We start from the raw sequence: 22,693 nt of genomic DNA, 5'->3' as shown, positions 1-22,693 counted from the left end.
ATGAACCCCATTGCTGCGCTCTATCTGCACTCCTCCTGTGGCCACCCACCACACTCAGTCCTGTGAAGGACGCGCTTCACACAGTCTCCCCCCGCAGGACGGACCTTGCCGCTGCAGCCCAGCATTGAACCCACAGCACCGTGATCGTCCTCGGCCAACCGCACTCGTTCAGTTCACTACAGCAGATATTATGGGATTGTGCAGTGTTATATAAACGGAGAGAGAGAGATCACGTAGGGTCTAGAGGAACAGCAAATGCACATTTATTCATATAAAAACAAATGAGAAGTGTCATTGAGGGTTTATTCTCCAAAGACAGGCCCAGGTCTGGTCTGACAGTTTTATGAAGTGAGCACACGCACACGCACACACACACTGAACATCAACAAGCAGCTCGCAACTCCGGGGTCGAACATTGCGACACGCCATTGCGCTTTCAGAGGAAGAAATGGCAGCTCTGTCCATTATTCGCCGCGTGGTCCCGACCGGGACACCTCGCCACACCTGAAGAGTGGAGTACGCCGTGCCCATCGTAACCAAATTACTGACAGACTGGTCCTACTGCAGAAGACTGCAGCAAATCAAACCTTACAGCTTTTCTGACACAGGGGCATACAAACTGGGCCTGGATTTGAGATTGGATTCATGTCTTCCCCATCAGGCTGGGCAAGTCACACAATACCCCCATGAGCATCAGCACCAGTCCACCCCACTCTCACCCAGCACTGCGGCCCCTCGGATAGGACCGACACCCACCCCCCCCAGCCCACTCCACAACAGTGTCCAGAACTAGCTGCTGTCCCGAAGCGGCCCAGTCACTGACGGACAAAAGTAAATACAAAAAAATATATATATATACATTTTCTACCAAGAGAGCCTTGCGTGCGCCCCTCCCAACACCCACACACACCCATACACACACGAGTTGAAGGGCAGCTGCCCCTCCTCACTGCCACACACAGCCAGTCCTGGGGTGGGGGGGTATAGGGGCATTTCAGTCCCTGGGGGCAGCAGTGCAGTATGAGTTCAGGTTTCTTCCCCCACAGTTCACTTGCTGTTTATTTTGGACCGTCAGTTGCCCCCCCTGCCCCCGTCGTCTCCGTGGGACGCTGTGCCGGCGCCGTGCCATGTGGCTACGCCTCCTCGGGGGGGCGCTGCGGCACACAGCCATCCATCTCTAGCGCCTCAGGCCAGCCCTCGTACTTGTTGGTCAGCTTGCTGTTCTTCATCCGCTGCGAAACACAGGAGCCGTCAGACAGACACAGAGAGACAGACGCACAGAGAGACAGACGCACAGAGAGACAGACGCACAGAGTGCTGCTGTGAGGCACAGTGCGGGGGGGCTGACCTGCTCGAAGGGACTCTTACTGTCGATGCCCTTGGCCCCCACAAACACCCAGCTGTCCCTGAAGGCCAGCTCCCTGATCGCACTGCTGCCCAGCTCCTCGAACAGCCGGCGCGCCTCCTCGTTCAGCCTGGACAGCGACAGGGACATGGGCCAGGTCAACATCATGGGGACAGGTCAATAGGACTGGGTCTATGCATTCAAAATGATCAAAACCCAGGAGACACTCAGAGAGCAGCAGAGCAGCAAAACAGCAGGGCTCAGAAACGGCAGCCCTGAGCCGCAGGACGCCGCCGCACTCACACCGCTTGGCTTCACGGCTTCATCCCGGCTGCGTCTCCGACACCGGGAACCCAGGACTCGTGTCCCCGGGTTTATAAGAGCGGAGACGGATTTGACCCAGATAACCACTGTGAGCCGCACCCCGGGGAAGGTGTTGTGCGGTGTCCAGGCCCGGATACCGGCCTTCCTGACCGAGCACAGCGTCCCGACTCAGACTGGCTTCCAACACCACACTACAGGCCATATCTACACCCCCCTGTCCACCTGACCCAAGAGGGATTGTTTTGCTTGTTTAAATCACTTTTCAAAAGCATTCGATTCTATCTGGCACAAAAAACTAGTATGATGATGGCAGATGCCCTTATCCAGGGCGAACAGATTACAAACTACTACACAGTGGAATAGGGAGTAAAGTGTTTTATACAATTAAATCAATGCATTCTGAGCAGAAATGTGGTATAAAAACTGGCACTAAACCAACTGAGTTCTTCTCCGGGAGACGGGACTGCTGTCCGAGTCCAGCGCTGTTGTTTACATTCATTAATTTGATTACATGGATTCATCTACTTTTATTTGTATAAATTCAGAGGATTATTTTATTTTTGCTGTCCATAAATATATGCATGCATGTGTGTGTAAACATTTCTTAATGCACTGTCAATACCTATTCTGGTGCTGCCAAGAGAGCACTTTCAATTTGAAATGGAAGGAGACACACCCAGTGAGAGACAGTGAGTGAGTGTGTATGTGTGTGTGTGTGTGCGAGAGACTCACTTCGTGGAGGGGTCGTCGTACGAGGCTGCAAACACCAGGGTGCCCTCGTGCAGCGGCCTGAGGAACTTCAACAGCTCCCCCACATCTAGAGAGAGAGAGAGAGCACCTTCAGTCTCATCTGAAATGCTCCTGGAGTTGAGGGGTTTTGCACTTAGAACCTCAGAACATTTGAGAGAGAGAGAGAGAGTGCCCGTGCTTGGGTCAGTGTCCAATTATTTTGGGCTAGGGTCTAGTTAATCGGACTCCACTCACCTCCGGCCCACATGTCAAAGTGCTTTGTGTCCAACAGCTCCCCGGTCACCCCTGAGAGAGAAAGACAGTCACTATAAACACTAAAAATCTCCATTCACACTGAAACAAATGCTGGCTATTTGGTGGCATTTTGTCAGCAAGGTCTGTGTGAAATGCATTTAAATACCAGCAAATTTTCCACCGGCAACGGGTCTGTGTGAATGGAGCAGGAGCAGGAATGCTGGCAAATGACGCGTCACGTCCTGGCGTTGTCAAAACACAGTGCGTCAGCTAACTGACGTAAGCAGTCAGAATAGGGGCGTGTTTTGACCACAACACAACCAGGTTCAGCCACCTTTGGACAAGAACTTGTGACCGTAACGAGAAACGGACCAGGTCCATTGAAATGGCGGAGGTTGAGAATAAAGCAGTCGCAGCACTTCTGAGTGTTACTGATGAACCACAGGTTGGTGACGGATGTGATGTAACTATTTGCAAAATATAATCTCTATACAGTGGTTTGTTTCAAGTTATTTAATCAGATTTTAAGGCAGTAATGTCAAACTTTATAAAATGAGTTGTTTTCAGCAATCGATCAATCTCAGACTGTGGGTATAGATAGATACACGCACAATGTCTTGATTTTTTGTCATGTATTTAGTTGATGTAACTTTGCTGCAGTGCGTCAAGACCCACCACAACGCCTCTCGTTACGCGACCAGAAACGAGAGCCGAGTCTCATACTGGCTTCACTGGTTCAGATCTGTGAGCGCTGGGTCCAGTGACTGTACCGCAAAAACACACAACCACACTACTGATGACCTGGTCAGTGACATATCGTTTGCTTTTCCTTCCCGACTATTTGTTATTGGATAGCGAGTCCGAACCGAACCGCTGCCCTGGTCAGAACCAAGAGCCCAGTAAACACAGTGTAAGGAAACTGGCAAAATGGGGAAATTATCAAACTTTTACAAACACGTCCAGAGTACCGGCCCATGTCTCCCGAACCCACAGGCTTCTGTAGCGTCTTGTTTCCATGCCAGCGTTCAGTTGTCTGTGTGAACGACACATGCTGGCAAATTGCAGCATTCGAAGCCAGTGCGAATCACTGTACTGGCCTACCCTCTGACCCTGTGCACAACACACACAACACAAACCAGACCCTCCGACAGTCACGGGGCTTTTTGTAGAATACAATCTTCACACAGGAGTCCGTGGCACATGTTTGAAGCTCACAGCACCCAGCTGGACTACAGTGTTAGGAGAAGGCGTGTATAATCTGCATGGCTCAATCGATGGATATGGGACAGTTGTTTGGAGTTTACCATTGACCAGAGCGATGTTCAACCCTCGACCCACGTTGTTCTTCACACTGCTGACCAGGCTGAGGGGACAGAGAGGGGGCAGGTTAAACTGAGGTGCACACAGACCCACATGCTGTCCATGACATACACACACACAGTCAGACCCACATGTGGTCCTCCAGGCAGATCTTGGGCCCGATAACATTGGCGGCTCCACTGACGATGCGAAAGGCGAAGTGCTTCTCAGGGCAGGGGGAGGGCAGCCCACACTTGTACCTGCGCGGCCGCGGCTCTGCAGGGGGAGAGATGGGAACAAGAGTCATACGCAATTTACCAATAATATGGTTTTGTATCAATGAAATGCACGTGCACACACAGCCCGCCACACACACACACACACACCCCCAGTCTTGCCACACAGCTCACCTGTACTACTTACCTGGAGTGGGCTGATCATTGGGAGCTGGGGGGGGGGGGGGGGGGGGAGAGGGAGAAGGAGAGAGATGAATGCCTGTGAGCTTCAGAATGAACCCCAAGTCAAAGCCAACACTGCAATTCTCCATGAGAGGGAGAGGTGGAGAGAGAGAGAGACAGTTCTCTCTGACTTCTACTCCATCTAAATAACCGGCTCACATCAGCACATGCAACTGAACTGTAAACACTGTTTTATTCAGGGACGAACACATGAAAACTACACACGCACTGGTGAATTGCGAAACATTCACCTCATGTGAAAGCCCTTCTTAAACCAATATTCTTTGTTCTTACAGACGGCTTTGCATTGGCATCCAGTCAAACAAAACACACAACTAATGTTTCCTAGTGTGTGTTTAATTGATCTACTTTTAATTGCTGTGTTCATTATATGCATTACAGAGAGAGGACAGGTCAAGTCCCTCACCGCTCAGTAGCTGCCGCACCAGTACAATGCCCCCGTCCGTTCCCAGTATGGCACTGGCGAGGATCCAGGTGGCCCCCACTGTCAAAATCACAGCCAGGACACGCAACGGGCCTGGTGGGGGGGGGGGGAGTGGGGGGTGGGTGAGAGAGGGAGAAGGGTTAATACACTCTCAGCACACCTGTACTCCAATGCTCAGTCCACAACAGACCTCTATAACTCCCCTGCACAGTGCTATTGTAATCCCTCCCCCCAACACTGTATTTTAAGGGTCCAGTACCCACCGGCCAGCCTCATGCTCTCAGCACAGCGCGTCTCACCCAGGCAGAGGGTGCTGGAGGGGCAGGAAGAGAGGAGTGCAGGTTACCCAGTGCCCACTGTCCCTGGATAACAGACATGAAGATTAAATTAAATACACATTCAAAATGGCTAAAACAGTCAGTACCCCCCCACCACCAGAAAACCAGACTCACAACACAGCAAAGGTCCACAGTCCCCCCCCCCTTCTTGAGCTCTCTTCACTGGTTTACACTCAGAGTGGTGGAGGTCTGTAACAGGGCAACACCAACAAGGGCCAGAGGTCGAGAGTGAAGCAGAATAACAGTGGCCATAAAGGCATCTGTATGAATACCACGGGGAGACAGCACTGGCCATGCATTAAACCTGTTACAATTAACGGGATCGTGCTCCTTCCTCCACGCAGACAGGGCCGCATATTCCCACTTACACTTTCGTTTGAGGCATTTTGCCCAATCAGTCTTCCTGCCCTTCACTATTGCCACACCGACATAGAAATTGAATCGTACTAACACACCACATTTCGAATTAAACTACTGTTTTTTCTAATTATATATATATATATATATATATATATATATATATATATATATATATATATATATATATAAATAAACACATTTAAAACGATTACATATATGATTGCTTTTTAATGCATTCAATGTTTTTCCCCATTGGAATAAGACGGCCTTTCGCATAACGGGTCCACGGGTTTGCCTGCCGAGCTCGGCCGGCGCATACACGCCAAACGCGGGGAGGCTTGTCTCGTCGACACACGCAAAGACTGGGCGGACAACAAATACAAATCGACAAACGTCACAAAATGGCCGAATTTAATCGACACATCGTCAGTCCGCGCTGTGGAGAAAATGACACTTTGTGGCGCCGGAAGCGAGAGCAGGCGACACGTTTCACCGCAAACACAGCGCCGCCGCGCCTTCCGCCACCGTACGCGGCGCTGGGGCTCCAGTCCCGCACGACTGCGGCGTCAGTCCCGCCAGCGTCGTGCATCCCTGTCGCGTCTAACGGCAGAAGCGAGTTATTTACCTGGCCGCTCCGACAGCCTCCAGCCCGGCGCTACAGCGCAGCCTCAGTGTATGCAGTGAAGGCTGCAGTCTGACTACACCCCCGTCTCTCCCACTGCGGCGCGGCCGGGCGGACAGTTTACAGGACAAACACGGGTGACGAGGGAGGCACCGGGCGAGCAGGTCGCTGCTCCGGGGAGGAAGGTCGCCGCGGACACGCCGGTAAAGCTGCAGCGTTTGCACAGCGAGCGAGTCTCTGCCCTGACAGCCTCCCGAGACGACCCGACAGGCCCGACGGGCCGTGTTGCGGGGGAGACGCACACAACACAGCGCTGAAGTGAAGTGGGAAAGACACACACACAACACACACAGCAGTGAAGTGAGACACACACACACACACACACAGCAGTGAAGTGGGAAAGACACACACACACACACACACACACACAGCAGTTGAAGTGGAAACACATAACACACACACACACAGCAGTGAAGTGGGAAGACACAACAACACACACACACAGCAGTGAAGTGGAAAGACCACACCACACAGCAGTGAAGTGGGAAACACACACAAGTGAGTACGACACACACACACACACACACACAGCAGTGAAGTGGGAAAGACAACACACACACACACACACACAGCAGTGAAGTGGGAAAGACACACACACACACACACACAGCAGTGAAGTGGGAAAGACACACACACACCACACACACAGCAGTGAAGTGGGAAAGACACACACACACACACACACACACAGCAGTGAAGTGGAAAGACACACACACACACACACACAGCAGTGAAGTGGGAAAGACACACACACACACACACAGCAGTGAAGTGGGAAAGACACACACACACACACACACACAGCAGTGAAGTGGGAAAGACACACACACAACACACAGCAGTGAAGTGGGAAAGCACACACACACACACACACAGCAGTGAAGTAAAACACACACACACACACACAGCAGTGAAGTGGGAAAGACACACACACACACACACACAGCAGTGAAGTGGGAAAGACACACACACACACACACACAGCAGTGAAGTGGGAAAGACCACACACACACACACACAGCAGTGAAGTGGGAAAGAGACAAAACACACACACAGCAGTGAAGTGGGAAAGACACACACACACACACACAGCAGTGAAGTGGGAAAGAACACACACAACACACAGCAGTGAAGTGGGTTAAGACACACACACAGCAGTGAAGTGGGAAAGACACACACACAGCAGTGAAGTGGGAAAGACACACACACACAGCAGTGAAGTGGGAAAGAGACACACACACACACACAGCAGTGAAGTGGGAAAGACACACACACACACACACACAGCAGTGAAGTGGGAAAGACACACACACACACAGCAGTGAAGTGGGAAAGACACACACACACACACACACACACAGCAGTGAAGTGGGAAAGACACACACACAGCAGTGAAGTGGGAAAGACACACACACACACAGCAGTGAAGTGGGAAAGACACACACACACACAGCAGTGAAGTGGGAAAGACACACACACACAGCAGTGAAGTGGGAAAGACACACACACACAGCAGTGAAGTGGGAAAGACACACACACACAGCAGTGAAGTGGGAAAGACACACACACACACACACACAGCAGTGAAGTGGGAAAGACACACACACACACACAGCAGTGAAGTGGGAAAGACACACACACACACACAGCAGTGAAGTGGGAAAGACACACACACAGCAGTGAAGTGGGAAAGACACACACACAGCAGTGAAGTGGGAAAGACACACACACAGCAGTGAAGTGGGAAAGACACACACACACACAGCAGTGAAGTGGGAAAGACACACACACACACAGCAGTGAAGTGGGAAAGACACACACACACACAGCAGTGAAGTGGGAAAGACACACACACACACAGCAGTGAAGTGGGAAAGACACACACACACACAGCAGTGAAGTGGGAAAGACACACACACACACACAGCAGTGAAGTGGGAAACACACACACACACACACACACACAGACACAGACAGCAGTGAAGTGGGAAAGACACACAGACACAGACAGCAGTGAAGTGGGAAAGACACACACACACAGACAGCAGTGAAGTGGGAAAGACACACACACACAGACAGCAGTGAAGTGGGAAAGACACACACGCAGTGAAGTGGGAAACACACACACACACACACACACACAGACACAGACAGCAGTGAAGTGGGAAAGACACACAGACACAGACAGCAGTGAAGTGGGAAAGACACACACACACAGACAGCAGTGAAGTGGGAAAGACACACACACACAGACAGCAGTGAAGTGGGAAAGACACACACACACAGACAGCAGTGAAGTGGGAAAGACACACACACACAGACAGCAGTGAAGTGGGAAAGACACACACACACACACAGCAGTGAAGTGGGAAAGACACACACACACAGACAGCAGTGAAGTGGGAAAGACACACACACACAGACAGCAGTGAAGTGGGAAAGACACACACACACAGACAGCAGTGAAGTGGGAAAGACACACACACACAGACAGCAGTGAAGTGGGAAAGACACACACACACAGACAGCAGTGAAGTGGGAAAGACACACACACACAGACAGCAGTGAAGTGGGAAAGACACACACACACACACAGACAGCAGTGAAGTGGGAAAGACACACACAGACAGCAGTGAAGTGGGAAAGACACACACAGACAGCAGTGAAGTGGGAAAGACACACACAGACAGCAGTGAAGTGGGAAAGAACACACACACAGCAGTGAAGTGGGAAAGACACACACACAGCAGTGAAGTGGGAAAGACACACACACAGCAGTGAAGTGGGAAAGACACACACACACACACAGCAGTGAAGTGGGAAAGACACACACACACACACAGCAGTGAAGTGGGAAAGACACACACACACACACAGCAGTGAAGTGGGAAAGACACACACACACACACAGCAGTGAAGTGGGAAAGACACACACACACACACAGCAGTGAAGTGGGAAAGACACACACACACACACAGCAGTGAAGTGGGAAAGACACACACACACACACACAGCAGTGAAGTGGGAAAGACACACACACACACACAGCAGTGAAGTGGGAAAGACACACACACACACACAGCAGTGAAGTGGGAAAGACACACACACACACACACAGCAGTGAAGTGGGAAAGACACACACACAGCAGTGAAGTGGGAAAGACACACACACAGCAGTGAAGTGGGAAAGACACACACACACACACAGCAGTGAAGTGGGAAAGACACACACACACAGACAGCAGTGAAGTGGGAAAGACACACACACACAGACAGCAGTGAAGTGGGAAAGACACACACACACAGACAGCAGTGAAGTGGGAAAGACACACACACACACACAGACAGCAGTGAAGTGGGAAAGACACACACAGACAGCAGTGAAGTGGGAAAGACACACACAGACAGCAGTGAAGTGGGAAAGACACACACACACAGACAGCAGTGAAGTGGGAAAGACACACACACACAGACAGCAGTGAAGTGGGAAAGACACACACACACACACAGCAGTGAAGTGGGAAAGACACACACACACAGACAGCAGTGAAGTGGGAAAGACACACACACACAGACAGCAGTGAAGTGGGAAAGACACACACACACAGACAGCAGTGAAGTGGGAAAGACACACACACACAGACAGCAGTGAAGTGGGAAAGACACACACACACAGACAGCAGTGAAGTGGGAAAGACACACACACACAGACAGCAGTGAAGTGGGAAAGACACACACACACAGACAGCAGTGAAGTGGGAAAGACACACACACACACACAGACAGCAGTGAAGTGGGAAAGACACACACAGACAGCAGTGAAGTGGGAAAGACACACACAGACAGCAGTGAAGTGGGAAAGACACACACACACAGCAGTGAAGTGGGAAAGACACACACACAGCAGTGAAGTGGGAAAGACACACACACAGCAGTGAAGTGGGAAAGACACACACACACACACACAGCAGTGAAGTGGGAAAGACACACACACACACACAGCAGTGAAGTGGGAAAGACACACACACACACACAGCAGTGAAGTGGGAAAGACACACACACAGCAGTGAAGTGGGAAAGACACACACACAGCAGTGAAGTGGGAAAGACACACACACACACACAGCAGTGAAGTGGGAAAGACACACACACACACACAGCAGTGAAGTGGGAAAGACACACACACACACACAGCAGTGAAGTGGGAAAGACACACACACACACACAGCAGTGAAGTGGGAAAGACACACACACACACACAGCAGTGAAGTGGGAAAGACACACACACACACACAGCAGTGAAGTGGGAAAGACACACACACACACACAGCAGTGAAGTGGGAAAGACACACACACACACACAGCAGTGAAGTGGGAAAGACACACACACAGCAGTGAAGTGGGAAAGACACACACACAGCAGTGAAGTGGGAAAGACACACACACAGCAGTGAAGTGGGAAAGACACACACACAGCAGTGAAGTGGGAAAGACACACACACACACACAGCAGTGAAGTGGGAAAGACACACACACACACAGCAGTGAAGTGGGAAAGACACACACACAGCAGTGAAGTGGGAAAGACACACACACACACACAGCAGTGAAGTGGGAAAGACACACACACACACACAGCAGTGAAGTGGGAAAGACACACACACACACACAGCAGTGAAGTGGGAAAGACACACACACACACACAGCAGTGAAGTGGGAAAGACACACACACACACACAGCAGTGAAGTGGGAAAGACACACACACAGCAGTGAAGTGGGAAAGACACACACACACACACAGCAGTGAAGTGGGAAAGACACACACACACACACAGCAGTGAAGTGGGAAAGACACACACACACACACAGCAGTGAAGTGGGAAAGACACACACACACACACAGCAGTGAAGTGGGAAAGACACACACACACACACACAGCAGTGAAGTGGGAAAGACACACACACACACACAGCAGTGAAGTGGGAAAGACACACACACACACACAGCAGTGAAGTGGGAAAGACACACACACACACACAGCAGTGAAGTGGGAAAGACACACACACAGCAGTGAAGTGGGAAAGACACACACACAGCAGTGAAGTGGGAAAGACACACACACACACACAGCAGTGAAGTGGGAAAGACACACACACACACACAGCAGTGAAGTGGGAAAGACACACACACACACACAGCAGTGAAGTGGGAAAGACACACACACACACACAGCAGTGAAGTGGGAAAGACACACACACACACACAGCAGTGAAGTGGGAAAGACACACACACACACACAGCAGTGAAGTGGGAAAGACACACACACACAGCAGTGAAGTGGGAAAGACACACACACAGCAGTGAAGTGGGAAAGACACACACACAGCAGTGAAGTGGGAAAGACACACACACAGCAGTGAAGTGGGAAAGACACACACACAGCAGTGAAGTGGGAAAGACACACACAGCAGTGAAGTGGGAAAGACACACACAGCAGTGAAGTGGGAAAGACACACACACACACACAGCAGTGAAGTGGGAAAGACACACACACACACACAGCAGTGAAGTGGGAAAGACACACACACACACACAGCAGTGAAGTGGGAAAGACACACACACACACACACAGCAGTGAAGTGGGAAAGACACACACACACACACACACACACAGCAGTGAAGTGGGAAAGACACACACACACACACACACACACAGCAGTGAAGTGGGAAAGACACACACACACACACACACACACAGCAGTGAAGTGGGAAAGACACACACACACACACACACACACAGCAGTGAAGTGGGAAAGACACACACACACACACACACAGCAGTGAAGTGGGAAAGACACACACACACACACACAGCAGTGAAGTGGGAAAGACACACACACACACACACAGCAGTGAAGTGGGAAAGACACACACACACACACACACAGCAGTGAAGTGGGAAAGACACACACACACACACACAGCAGTGAAGTGGGAAAGACACACACACACACACAGCAGTGAAGTGGGAAAGACACACACACACACACACACAGCAGTGAAGTGGGAAAGACACACACACACACACACACACAGCAGTGAAGTGGGAAAGACACACACACACACACAGCAGTGAAGTGGGAAAGACACACACACACACACAGCAGTGAAGTGGGAAAGACACACACACACACACAGCAGTGAAGTGGGAAAGACACACACACACACACACACACAGCAGTGAAGTGGGAAAGACACACACACACACACACACACAGCAGTGAAGTGGGAAAGACACACACACACACACAGCAGTGAAGTGGGAAAGACACACACACACACACACAGCAGTGAAGTGGGAAAGACACACACACACACACACAGCAGTGAAGTGGGAAAGACACACACACACACACACAGCAGTGAAGTGGGAAAGACACACACACACACACACAGCAGTGAAGTGGGAAAGACACACACACACACACACACACACACACACAGCAGTGAAGTGGGAAAGACACACACACACACACACAGCAGTGAAGTGGGAAAGACACACACACACACACACACAGCAGTGAAGTGGGAAAGACACACACACACACACACAGCAGTGAAGTGGGAAAGACACACACACACACACACAGCAGTGAAGTGGGAAAGACACACACACACACACAGACAGCAGTGAAGTGGGAAAGACACACACACACACACAGACAGCAGTGAAGTGGGAAAGACACACACACACACACACACACAGACAGCAGTGAAGTGGGAAAGACACACACACACACACACACACACACACAGCAGTGAAGTGGGAAAGACACACACACACACACACACACACAGCAGTGAAGTGGGAAAGACACACACACACACACACACACACAGCAGTGAAGTGGGAAAGACACACACACACACACACACAGCAGTGAAGTGGGAAAGACACACACACACACACACACAGCAGTGAAGTGGGAAAGACACACACACACACACACACAGCAGTGAAGTGGGAAAGACACACACACACACACACACAGCAGTGAAGTGGGAAAGACACACACACACACACACACAGCAGTGAAGTGGGAAAGACACACACACACACACACAGCAGTGAAGTGGGAAAGACACACACACACACATACACAGCAGTGAAGTGGGAAAGACACACACACACACATACACAGCAGTGAAGTGGGAAAGACACACACACACACATACACAGCAGTGAAGTGGGAAAGACACACACACACACATACACAGCAGTGAAGTGGGAAAGACACACACACACACACAGCAGTGAAGTGGGAAAGACACACACACACACACACAGCAGTGAAGTGGGAAAGACACACACACACACACACACACACACACACAGCAGTGAAGTGGGAAAGACACACACACAGCAGTGAAGTGGGAAAGACACACACACAGCAGTGAAGTGGGAAAGACACACACACAGCAGTGAAGTGGGAAAGACACACACACAGCAGTGAAGTGGGAAAGACACACACACAGCAGTGAAGTGGGAAAGACACACACACAGCAGTGAAGTGGGAAAGACACACACACAGCAGTGAAGTGGGAAAGACACACACACAGCAGTGAAGTGGGAAAGACACACACACAGCAGTGAAGTGGGAAAGACACACACACAGCAGTGAAGTGGGAAAGACACACACACAGCAGTGAAGTGGGAAAGACACACACACAGCAGTGAAGTGGGAAAGACACACACACAGCAGTGAAGTGGGAAAGACACACACACAGCAGTGAAGTGGGAAAGACACACACACAGCAGTGAAGTGGGAAAGACACACACACAGCAGTGAAGTGGGAAAGACACACACACAGCAGTGAAGTGGGAAAGACACACACACACACACACACACACACACACACACACACAGCAGTGAACGGTGCCGCTGCTCTGTCTCTCTCTCACCGTGCCTCCGTCTCTCGGCTTCGGCCTCGTCTGCTACGTGTCAGTCGGCTGCGGTCCCGCACTGTTGCGTGGAGCGGAATGAAAGCAGCCCCATCGCCCCGCTCTGCAGGAGACCGGTACCTCAGCCCCAGCGGCGCCCGCAGTCAGTGTGCAGCAGGAGGCTCAACACCGTGAAGGGTAACCCGCACTGCCGCACCGGCTCACGCACACACACCGCGGCCGCACCTGCGCAGGTGAGAGCGGCCTCCGGCACACGGGCGGCCCGGACCCGCCTCCTCCGAGCGGCGGACCAATGGGCGCAGCGCACGGCAATCCGCGCCGGAAAGTCCCGAGCAGTGACGGAGACCAGGCAGAGGGGGTTATTTGATTCATTCATTAGCGGGTTCATTGTGTGAGACAAAGATGAGGCTACGACACATTTTGTCCTGTGCGTCACAATGGTCCCATTTGATAGTAAAGTGTACTCTAGTGTACTGCGGTAAAACACAGTAAATAAATAAATCAATTTTTATTTGTATAGAGCCATTCGCAGGGCAGCCACAGAGCACTTTACAGAGTGAAATGAAAAATAAAATAAATCAATAAACATTCAGCAGTTTAAATTAGCTAAAATAAAGTAAACCAACATAAAATAAGCCATTAGGCACGAAGGAGAGAAAAACACAAACCCCTATGGATGGCAGATTGTTACAGGAGAAGATGAATCTCTGGGGGTCCACGGCTTAGGGCCCAGGCCTAATGGCTGCCTCCCCTCTGGGCAGTGTAGTTACAGCAGCAAGGAGATCAGAAAGCTCTTGATCGGTGCTGCTGGCTTTGCTCTTCCCTCTGGAGGGGGTCTCTCACCGGCCATCGGAGTGGGGGGGTTGGACCATCAACAGCCCTTGGGTGGCGATGGCTCGTCAGACCTTGGGGTGTGGGTGCTGTGTTAGCGCTCTGTGGTGGGTGGCCTCTGAGGAGGGTTGTGGCTCGTCGGCCCCTCAGAGGGGGTTGTTGCTGGAAGACAAGAAGACAGTTGTGCTCAGATACTGGTCATGCAGTGCAGGACATCTCCAAAACGGCTGTGCATCACATGTCCATGGCACACAAGCGGCACTATGGGCTAGAAAAACAGAGACTGAACAGAAGTGTCTGCAGCCGGGATTTAAAGACAGAGGGGGCATCTCTTACGTTGGCTGGAAGATCGTTCCACAGTTTCAGGCCCTGTAACTGAATGCTCGACCACCTGCACTTTTCTTGTGTATTTTAGGGAGCACTAAGTAACCGGCTTCCTGGGATCTCAATGGGTGACCTGGAGTGTATTCCATAAGGAGATCTTTTAGTAGGGAGGTGCCAGTCCCTTAAGTACTTTAAATGTTAGTAAGAGCACTTTAAATTGTATCCTGTAGTGCACGGGCAGCCAGTGAAGAGAAGCCAATACTGGAGTGATGTGTTCATGTTTTTATGTTTTTGTTAGGATTCTTGCAGCAGCATTTTGGACTGAAGTGCAGAAATAGCTGTTTGTGCTGCCTGGCAGATTGGCATTACAGTAATCCAATCTAGATGTAACAAATGCGTGTATCAATTTCTCAGTGTAACGAGAGGAGTTGTCTCAGTCTAGCAATGTTTCTAAGCTAAATGACAGATTATGATCACAGATGACACCCAGGTTTCATGCCATCTCCGTAGGTGAGAAATTAAAGTTAAAGTTATAATTACTCAGTGTGGTGTGGTGTATTGTGGAAAAAACACAGTAAAGTGTAGTGAACTGTGGTATAAACACAGTAAGGTGTAGTGTTGTATAAACACATTGTATTTAGAGGGTCTTTGACTGTACTCTATCCAGCGTTAGGTCTCCGGGCCGCCAGGGGGCGCCAGACACTTCTCCAGTGTTTTTTCTTTTTCCTTTTGTCACCGATTCCTGTGACACAGATATCGCGGCGGCTGCAAAACCGTGTACCTCCGTGCCATAGACATCAGATCTGCGCTCCATCCCGCATACACTCGGTCTGTCAACATGGCGCCCTCCTTCTCGGTACTGGCCGCGTCCAGGCTGCTTCGGCCGGCGCTTTCCGCTCGGCTCGGCCCGGTAAAGGTAGGAGGTTTTATTACGGGACGGGGAGTCGGTCATGGCGTGGCGGCCGTCAAAAGCACTCGGCGGAGCGGAGAGGGAGTCAAGGTCAGACCCGTCAGTCAGCGGGCTGCGGTCATGCGCTTCAGATGTTATGAATCGCCTTCAATTGGCCGGAGTGCAGTAACAGTGTCTGTGTGTCCGTGTCTCACTGATTGACAGTGTGTCCACCTGTGTGTCTCACTGATTGACAGTCAGTTTGTCCACCTGTGTGTCTCACTGATTGACAGTGTGTCCACCTGTGTGTCTGTGTCTCACTGATTGACAGTCAGTTTGTCCACCTGTGTGTCTCACTGATTGACAGTTTGTCCACCTGTGTGTCTCACTGATTGACAGTCAGTGTGTCTATCTCTGTTACTGCACATTTACATTTGTCTCCTTCAGCTCCACTATGTTGTTTTACACTCGTTTTCACAGGTGGTAACCTTGTCGTGTCAGTAAAGCGAGCAATCGGAGAGATGGAGAGCACGGGGGGTTGATGTGTGTATGAGTGAGAGTGCAGGGGTGGTGATCTGTGTGTGAGTGAGTGAGCGAGCGCAGGGATGTTAATCTGTGTGTGGACTGTGTCTTGGCAGGTGTTCGGAGGGGCCGCTGCAGTGTCCAGTACCCGGGACAAATCGACCTACACAGTGAGTATCTGCACCCCCCCACAGGGTCCCCAGCACAGGTCCGAGCCGTGTGCCATGCAGTCATTGCTTTGTGTGATTCTGCGGTGTCTTTGTCTAAATCATTGAACCTGAACGAGACCCCCGCAGCTGGAGAGGGTTACTGCAAATGGATCACAGATCGTCCCCCTGAAGCTGTGTGACGTGTGCTGCTGTTCCACGGTGTTGTTATCATTGTTGTTAAATAAGGGTGTTGCGGTCTCTCCAGAGGGTCCCCAGGCTGTCTCTCAGGGACGGACACCCCTCCCCTCGTTTGGAATAACCTTCTCTGTTCTCTTCTATTCTCTTGTCCCCTCCATCACTCCCAACTCTGACAACCTGAACTAGATCATTGTGAGTATGAGCGCCTCTTGTGAGAAGCACACCAACACACACTCACTGCCTCACACTAACGAACAAACTCTCACACCAACACACACTCACTGCCTCACACTAACGAACAAACTCTCACACCAACACACACTCACTGCCTCACACAATTACGAACAAACTCTCACACTAACACACTCTCTCACACTAATGAACAAACTCTCACACTAACACACTCTCTCACACTAATGAACAAACTCTCACACTAATACACTCTCTGACACTAATGAACAAACTCTCACACCAACACACACTCTCCTTACACTCATGAAGACACTCCCTCACAATGACACACACTCTCTCACTAATGAACACACACACTAACACACACTCAAACCGCTGTCACACTCTAACACACTCACACACACAAACTCGGACCCACTCCCTGCCTCTTCTCACATCTTGCCTCTGTGTCTCTAATCCCTCCCCCCCAAGCCCCCCCCAGCGAAGTACGGCGGGCGGCACACGGTGACGCTGATCCCAGGCGACGGCATCGGGCCCGAGCTGCTGAGCCACGTCCGGGAGCTGTTCAGGTACCTGTAGTCGTGTGTGTGTGTGGCAGTCATCTTGCCTGCATGTGTGTCTCGGCTGTGTTATGCGAGCCGAGTGCTGTATGCGAGTTCCTCTGTGTGTGTGTGTGTGTGTGTGTGCACGTGTGTGTGGGAGCCCATGTGCGTGTCACAGCCATGTTCGTGTCACAGCCATGTTCTGTGTGTTGTGTGTTCACCCCCGTGTGACAGCCATGTGCGTGTCGCAGGTTCTGCTGCGTGCCGGTGGATTTCGAGGTGGTGAACGTGAACTCCGCCATGACGGAGGAGGATGACATCAACAACGCCATCACCGCCATCCGCCGCAACTGGGTTGCACTCAAAGGTCGGGGGTCACACAGGGGTCAGCCCCCCCCCCCATCACCACCACACACACACACACACACAGTCACACAGTCACACACACACACACACACACACACACAGTCACACACACACACACACACACACAGTCACACACACACACACACACACACACACAGTCACACACACACAGCTGACAAATCATTACGTTTGTTGTTCTGTAAGTTGTGGCTGACCTGTCTGTCTGTCCGTCCACAGGCAACATCGAGACCAACCACACCATGCCCCCCTCCCACAAGTCCAGGAACAACCTGCTGCGGTGAGTCCGTCCTTCTGTCTTTCTCACTGTCTTATTCTGTGTGTCTGTCCATCTGTGTCTCCTACTCTCTGTACCTTGTTCTGTTTCCATCCCCTTGCTGTCTGTCTGTCTCTGTCTGTTTCTGTGTCTGGCTCACTGTGTGCGTGTCTCGCTGTGCCCCTGCAGTACCAGTCTGGACCTGTATGCCAATGTGATCCACTGCCAGAGTCTGCCGGGGGTCCAGACGCGACATCGCAACATTGACATCATGATCATCAGAGAGAACACGGAGGGGGAGTACAGCAACCTGGAGCACGAGGTGAGGAGACAGAGAGAGAGAGAGAGAGAGAGAGAGAGTACAGGTGCTAGTTGCTTTCATCCTTTTAAACATTGCATACCTTAAAGACACTCAGGTGCTCCCATCGATAGTCCACTGTCCTGCACTGCCCTCGACTGACCAATATGTTCTGATTGCAAAGCCCCTCAACTGCAGGAGCATTTAAGATGAGACTGAAGGTGTTTTTTCTCTCTCTCTCTTTCATCCCTCTCTCTCTCCCTCTCTCTCAGAGCGTGTCGGGGGTGGTGGAGAGTCTAAAGATCATCACCAAGATGAACTCTCTGCGCATCGCGGAGTACGCCTTCCGATTGGCCCGTGAGAAAGGTCGCCGCAGGGTCACGGCCGTGCACAAGGCCAACATCATGTGAGTGTCTCTGTGTCTGCCCCCCAACCCCCACTGTGTCTGTCCCAGCACTGTGTTCTCATAAGAACTCTCTCCCCCCTCCTCCCGGTGCAGGAAGCTGGGGGACGGGCTGTTCCTGCAGTGCTGCCGGGAGGTGGCGTCGGGCTACCCTGACATCGCCTTCGACAGCATGATCGTGGACAACACCACCATGCAGGTACAGCCCTGTACGCCCGTCTGCGCCTGCGCCTGCGCCTGCGTGTCTGGGTCTGCGCGTCTCTCTGCGCCTGCGTCTGAGTGTCTGTCTGCGTTTGCGTGTCCTGGTCTCCGTGCAGGGTTCGCACGAGGTCCTAAAAGTGCTTGGATTTGTGTCGCAGAAATGTAATTAGTGAAATACCTTGAAAAACATTTTGTGATTAAGTGCAAATGTCCTTGAATATAAATGTATGAAGTATCTTAATGTGATGTCCCCCACGTTCTGATTTGTCAGAGTATTCAGTAAAATACTGTAATTGCTCAATCTCTAGGGTCGGTATGAGACTGTAAGGCACGTAAGCTATAATTATTATTATTATTATTATTGGCTGGTCAGAGCGTTGCATGATCTCAAGACTAGATGCTAGTAGAACACCAAACTGCGTGATATTGTGAGTGAGTGCAGTGTGTGAAATTGCTTATAGTTAGGAGAAGCTGTTGAATGTTTCAAAATGCCTGGAAGGTGTCATTAAAATTTGACATGGCTTAAGAAGAAGGAATATGAAGATTGGCTGCAAGAGGATACAAAGAACAAAATGCAGGCGTGGTGTCGGTTTTGACAGAAAAGCATCGATCTAGCAGTATTGGTGAGTCGGTGCTCTAAAGCGGAGACAGATTAACAACCGAATGTCGTTACACCATCGCTGAATGTAGAGACTTTGTTCCCAGTGTTCGGATCGATGTGCCTTCACATGATCGCAGGATAGCGATGCCGCGTATGCAGATATTTGGAGAGTTTGCAATGGGCTGTTGCTCTTTTCTCACGGTCAAGCGATATGGAGATGGAAATTGAACATTTGTGTGAGGAGTCTTTAATGTCGCAGTGAATCATTGTTGAATTGTAAGGATCTCGGTAGACAATGTAAAGATCACAAAGGAAGTTGTGCAGTGTGCGTTGGTGGCGAGGCAGAGATGCAAGTCCCATCTGGACAGTGCGAGGAATGAGTGGCAAGCTGCACTCGAGGAGCTCGGAAACGAGACCAAGCCACTGGAAATGGACATGGAGAATCTTCAGAATATGCGCTTGAAGGCCCAAACCCTACTATAAAACATTTTGTAATACCATGCTAATGTATGTGTACATCATGTATTGTTTTGCGCTATAGCCTAAATATAAGAACATTGCATTTGAAAAGCATTTTTTCCGCTGCCAAGAACCGGCAATCGGTGTGTTAGTCAGTGATATCACAAGTAGAACAGTGTGAGTGGAGAGTGTACAATTTGTTCCCCGCGCCTGCGCCTGCGCCTGTGTCTGTGTCTGTTGACCTGTGTTCCCCCGTCCACGTGTCTGTGATCGCCCCTGTCTCTCTCCTCCAGCTGGTCTCGAAGCCGCAGCAGTTTGATGTCATGGTGATGCCCAATCTGTATGGCAACGTGGTGAGCAACGTGTGCGCCGGGCTGGTAGGGGGGCCTGGGCTCGTCCCCGGGGCAAACTATGGCCGGAACTACGCCGTCTTTGAGACCGTGAGTAGGACGCTGACCACGCTGGACACTGACTGCGCTGGACACTGACCACATTAATTATCTCCCAGTAACCCTCTCTCTCTCCCCCTCCCTCTCAGGCCACCAGAAACACAGGGAAAAGCATTGCTAACAAGAACATCGCCAACCCCACGGGCATGCTGCTGGCCAGCTGCATGATGCTGGACCACCTCAAGTGCGTGAGATGAGCAGAACTTACCACTGTTTTACTCCCTCAATAAATAAATGGACAAGGAACACTCAGAGCCCTATTTAACTGAAATAATACCAAAATAGTTTATTCAGCTGCAACGAAGCGGACAGACAGCTGACCATCTCTGGAGCGCTTTGTTATTATAATTTTTTTTTGCCAAGAAATAAAACAATAATAACGAAGCGTTCCAGAGATGGTCAGTCGGCAAGACACGTCTCAAGTTTTTCTAAAGAACACACTCTCAGATACAAGAGGACTCCCTTTGGTTGCTTTGTAACTGCATGACGTCCATGAAGTGGCCCAAACTTCATCACACCCTTCTCCTGTGTCTCCTGTTCTGTCTGGCCTTGGTTAAGAACATGAGAAAGTGTCCAGTCAAGAGGAGGCCATTCGCCTGCAGTATTGATCACTGGCCTGTCCTGCACATTGCTGAGCCCTACACTCTAACCTCTCTCTCTCTCTCCCTCTCTCCCTCTCTCCAGGCTGTTTGACTACGCCAGTCTGATCCGGAATGCCATCCTCACCACCATGAACGAGACACGGGTATGACTCTGAGTCTCTGTGTCTCTGTCCATGCGTCTGTCTGTCCGTCTGTCTGTCCGTCTGTCTGTCAGTAGCAGCAGTGTGTTGAGGTGCTATAGTGAGCGTCTCTCTGTGTCCCCAGCTGCACACGGCTGACATCGGGGGTCAGGGCACGACTTCAGAGGTGGTCCAGTCCATCATGAGGCAGATCCAGAGCAGCGGCCCACAGACCACTGAGGCCTACTGAGCACACAGGTAACCCTGAGCACACAGTGGTAACACTGAATGGAGTTACAACTGAACACTGGTATCACTGATAACAGGTGACTCCTGAACATACACACAAAGTTGACTGTGAGTACTGAGCACACAGGTAAAACTCTCTCTCTCTCCCCCTCTCCCCCAGGAGGACTGCTGTTCCACAGATGTGTGACTGTGTGTGTTCTTGTGTGTCTGTATACTGATTGACACACAACACACACGCCTGTTTGTATCAGGAAAATCCAGCCGCCACTTTCATTTTACTTTCTCTTTTTATTTATTAGGACTCTTTGCTGCCTAGATATTTAATGGATCGATGGGTGCGGGAAATATTATTTTTGTATTGTTATGTTATTCAGAGTTTAGCATGGCAGTTCGCCATTCCTATGCATCATGACCAAGTTACATTACTGTGTGTGGGGAGGTCCTGCTGCTGTGTGTGTCATTGTGTAAAAGCTCATTAACCTCTCCAGTTCCAATAAAGGAAGTCTAAAATATAAAGGTGCAACCTGTGGCCTCTCGACTGTGTTGCTGTACGGATGACAGTGAATGCTGTGTGTCTGCGCGGTTTGCTGGCCAGGTCTCTCGATCGAATGTCTTGTCTATTTGCTTGACTGTGGCTCCAATTCCAACCCCCAGGATTATCACACACGGGACAGGGGTATAACACGCTCGGGCTATATTCAAATAGTGATGTACTGGAAAAGTAGTGAGACTGAGAGTGTGTGTGTGTGAAATTATATATATATATTAGGGCTGCCTCGATTAGTTGATTAATAGACCCGATTAATCGATTAAATGAATTGATT

At 50.7% G+C, this 22,693-nt stretch overlaps 2 protein-coding genes across 6 annotated transcripts; one reads left to right on the top strand and one right to left on the bottom strand.

Annotated features, from left to right (window-relative positions):
- Nucleotides 1-234: 234 nt before the first annotated feature.
- On the bottom strand, nucleotides 235-14,337 carry fam3a (FAM3 metabolism regulating signaling molecule A). Of its 4 annotated transcripts, none has more exons than XM_066710161.1 (10): nucleotides 14,202-14,337; nucleotides 5,119-5,217; nucleotides 4,838-4,948; nucleotides 4,376-4,399; nucleotides 4,105-4,228; nucleotides 3,958-4,016; nucleotides 2,654-2,704; nucleotides 2,402-2,486; nucleotides 1,349-1,475; nucleotides 235-1,232 (listed from the first exon to the last, which is right to left on the bottom strand). In XM_066710161.1, exons 2-10 carry the CDS (start codon nucleotides 5,129-5,131, stop codon nucleotides 1,134-1,136), a joined length of 693 nt encoding a protein of 230 aa, XP_066566258.1. In that variant the 5' UTR covers nucleotides 5,132-5,217; nucleotides 14,202-14,337; the 3' UTR covers nucleotides 235-1,133. The 4 variants fall into 4 exon arrangements, with proteins under 4 accessions (XP_066566258.1, XP_066566260.1, XP_066566257.1 ...); XM_066710163.1 differs by lacking the exon at nucleotides 14,202-14,337 and adding an exon at nucleotides 6,179-6,514 and having other exon boundaries at nucleotides 4,363-4,399; XM_066710160.1 differs by lacking the exon at nucleotides 14,202-14,337 and adding an exon at nucleotides 6,179-6,513.
- Nucleotides 14,263-22,385, top strand: idh3g (isocitrate dehydrogenase (NAD(+)) 3 non-catalytic subunit gamma). Of its 2 annotated transcripts, none has more exons than XM_066710159.1 (13): nucleotides 14,263-14,378; nucleotides 16,884-17,306; nucleotides 17,778-17,875; nucleotides 18,100-18,215; nucleotides 18,452-18,512; nucleotides 18,678-18,810; nucleotides 19,059-19,192; nucleotides 19,286-19,388; nucleotides 20,744-20,890; nucleotides 20,989-21,083; nucleotides 21,584-21,644; nucleotides 21,766-21,878; nucleotides 22,030-22,385. In XM_066710159.1, exons 4-12 carry the CDS (start codon nucleotides 18,149-18,151, stop codon nucleotides 21,868-21,870), a joined length of 906 nt encoding a protein of 301 aa, XP_066566256.1. In that variant the 5' UTR covers nucleotides 14,263-14,378; nucleotides 16,884-17,306; nucleotides 17,778-17,875; nucleotides 18,100-18,148; the 3' UTR covers nucleotides 21,871-21,878; nucleotides 22,030-22,385. The 2 variants fall into 2 exon arrangements, with proteins under 2 accessions (XP_066566256.1, XP_066566254.1); XM_066710157.1 differs by lacking the exon at nucleotides 14,263-14,378 and adding an exon at nucleotides 16,110-16,272.
- The last annotated feature ends 308 nt before the right edge of the window (nucleotides 22,386-22,693 follow it).

The sequence above is a fragment of the Amia ocellicauda genome, chromosome 7 (genome assembly GCF_036373705.1).
Source record: "Amia ocellicauda isolate fAmiCal2 chromosome 7, fAmiCal2.hap1, whole genome shotgun sequence".
Classification (NCBI taxonomy): domain Eukaryota; kingdom Metazoa; phylum Chordata; class Actinopteri; order Amiiformes; family Amiidae; genus Amia; species Amia ocellicauda.
This window is presented reverse-complemented; position numbering and strand designations above follow the sequence as displayed.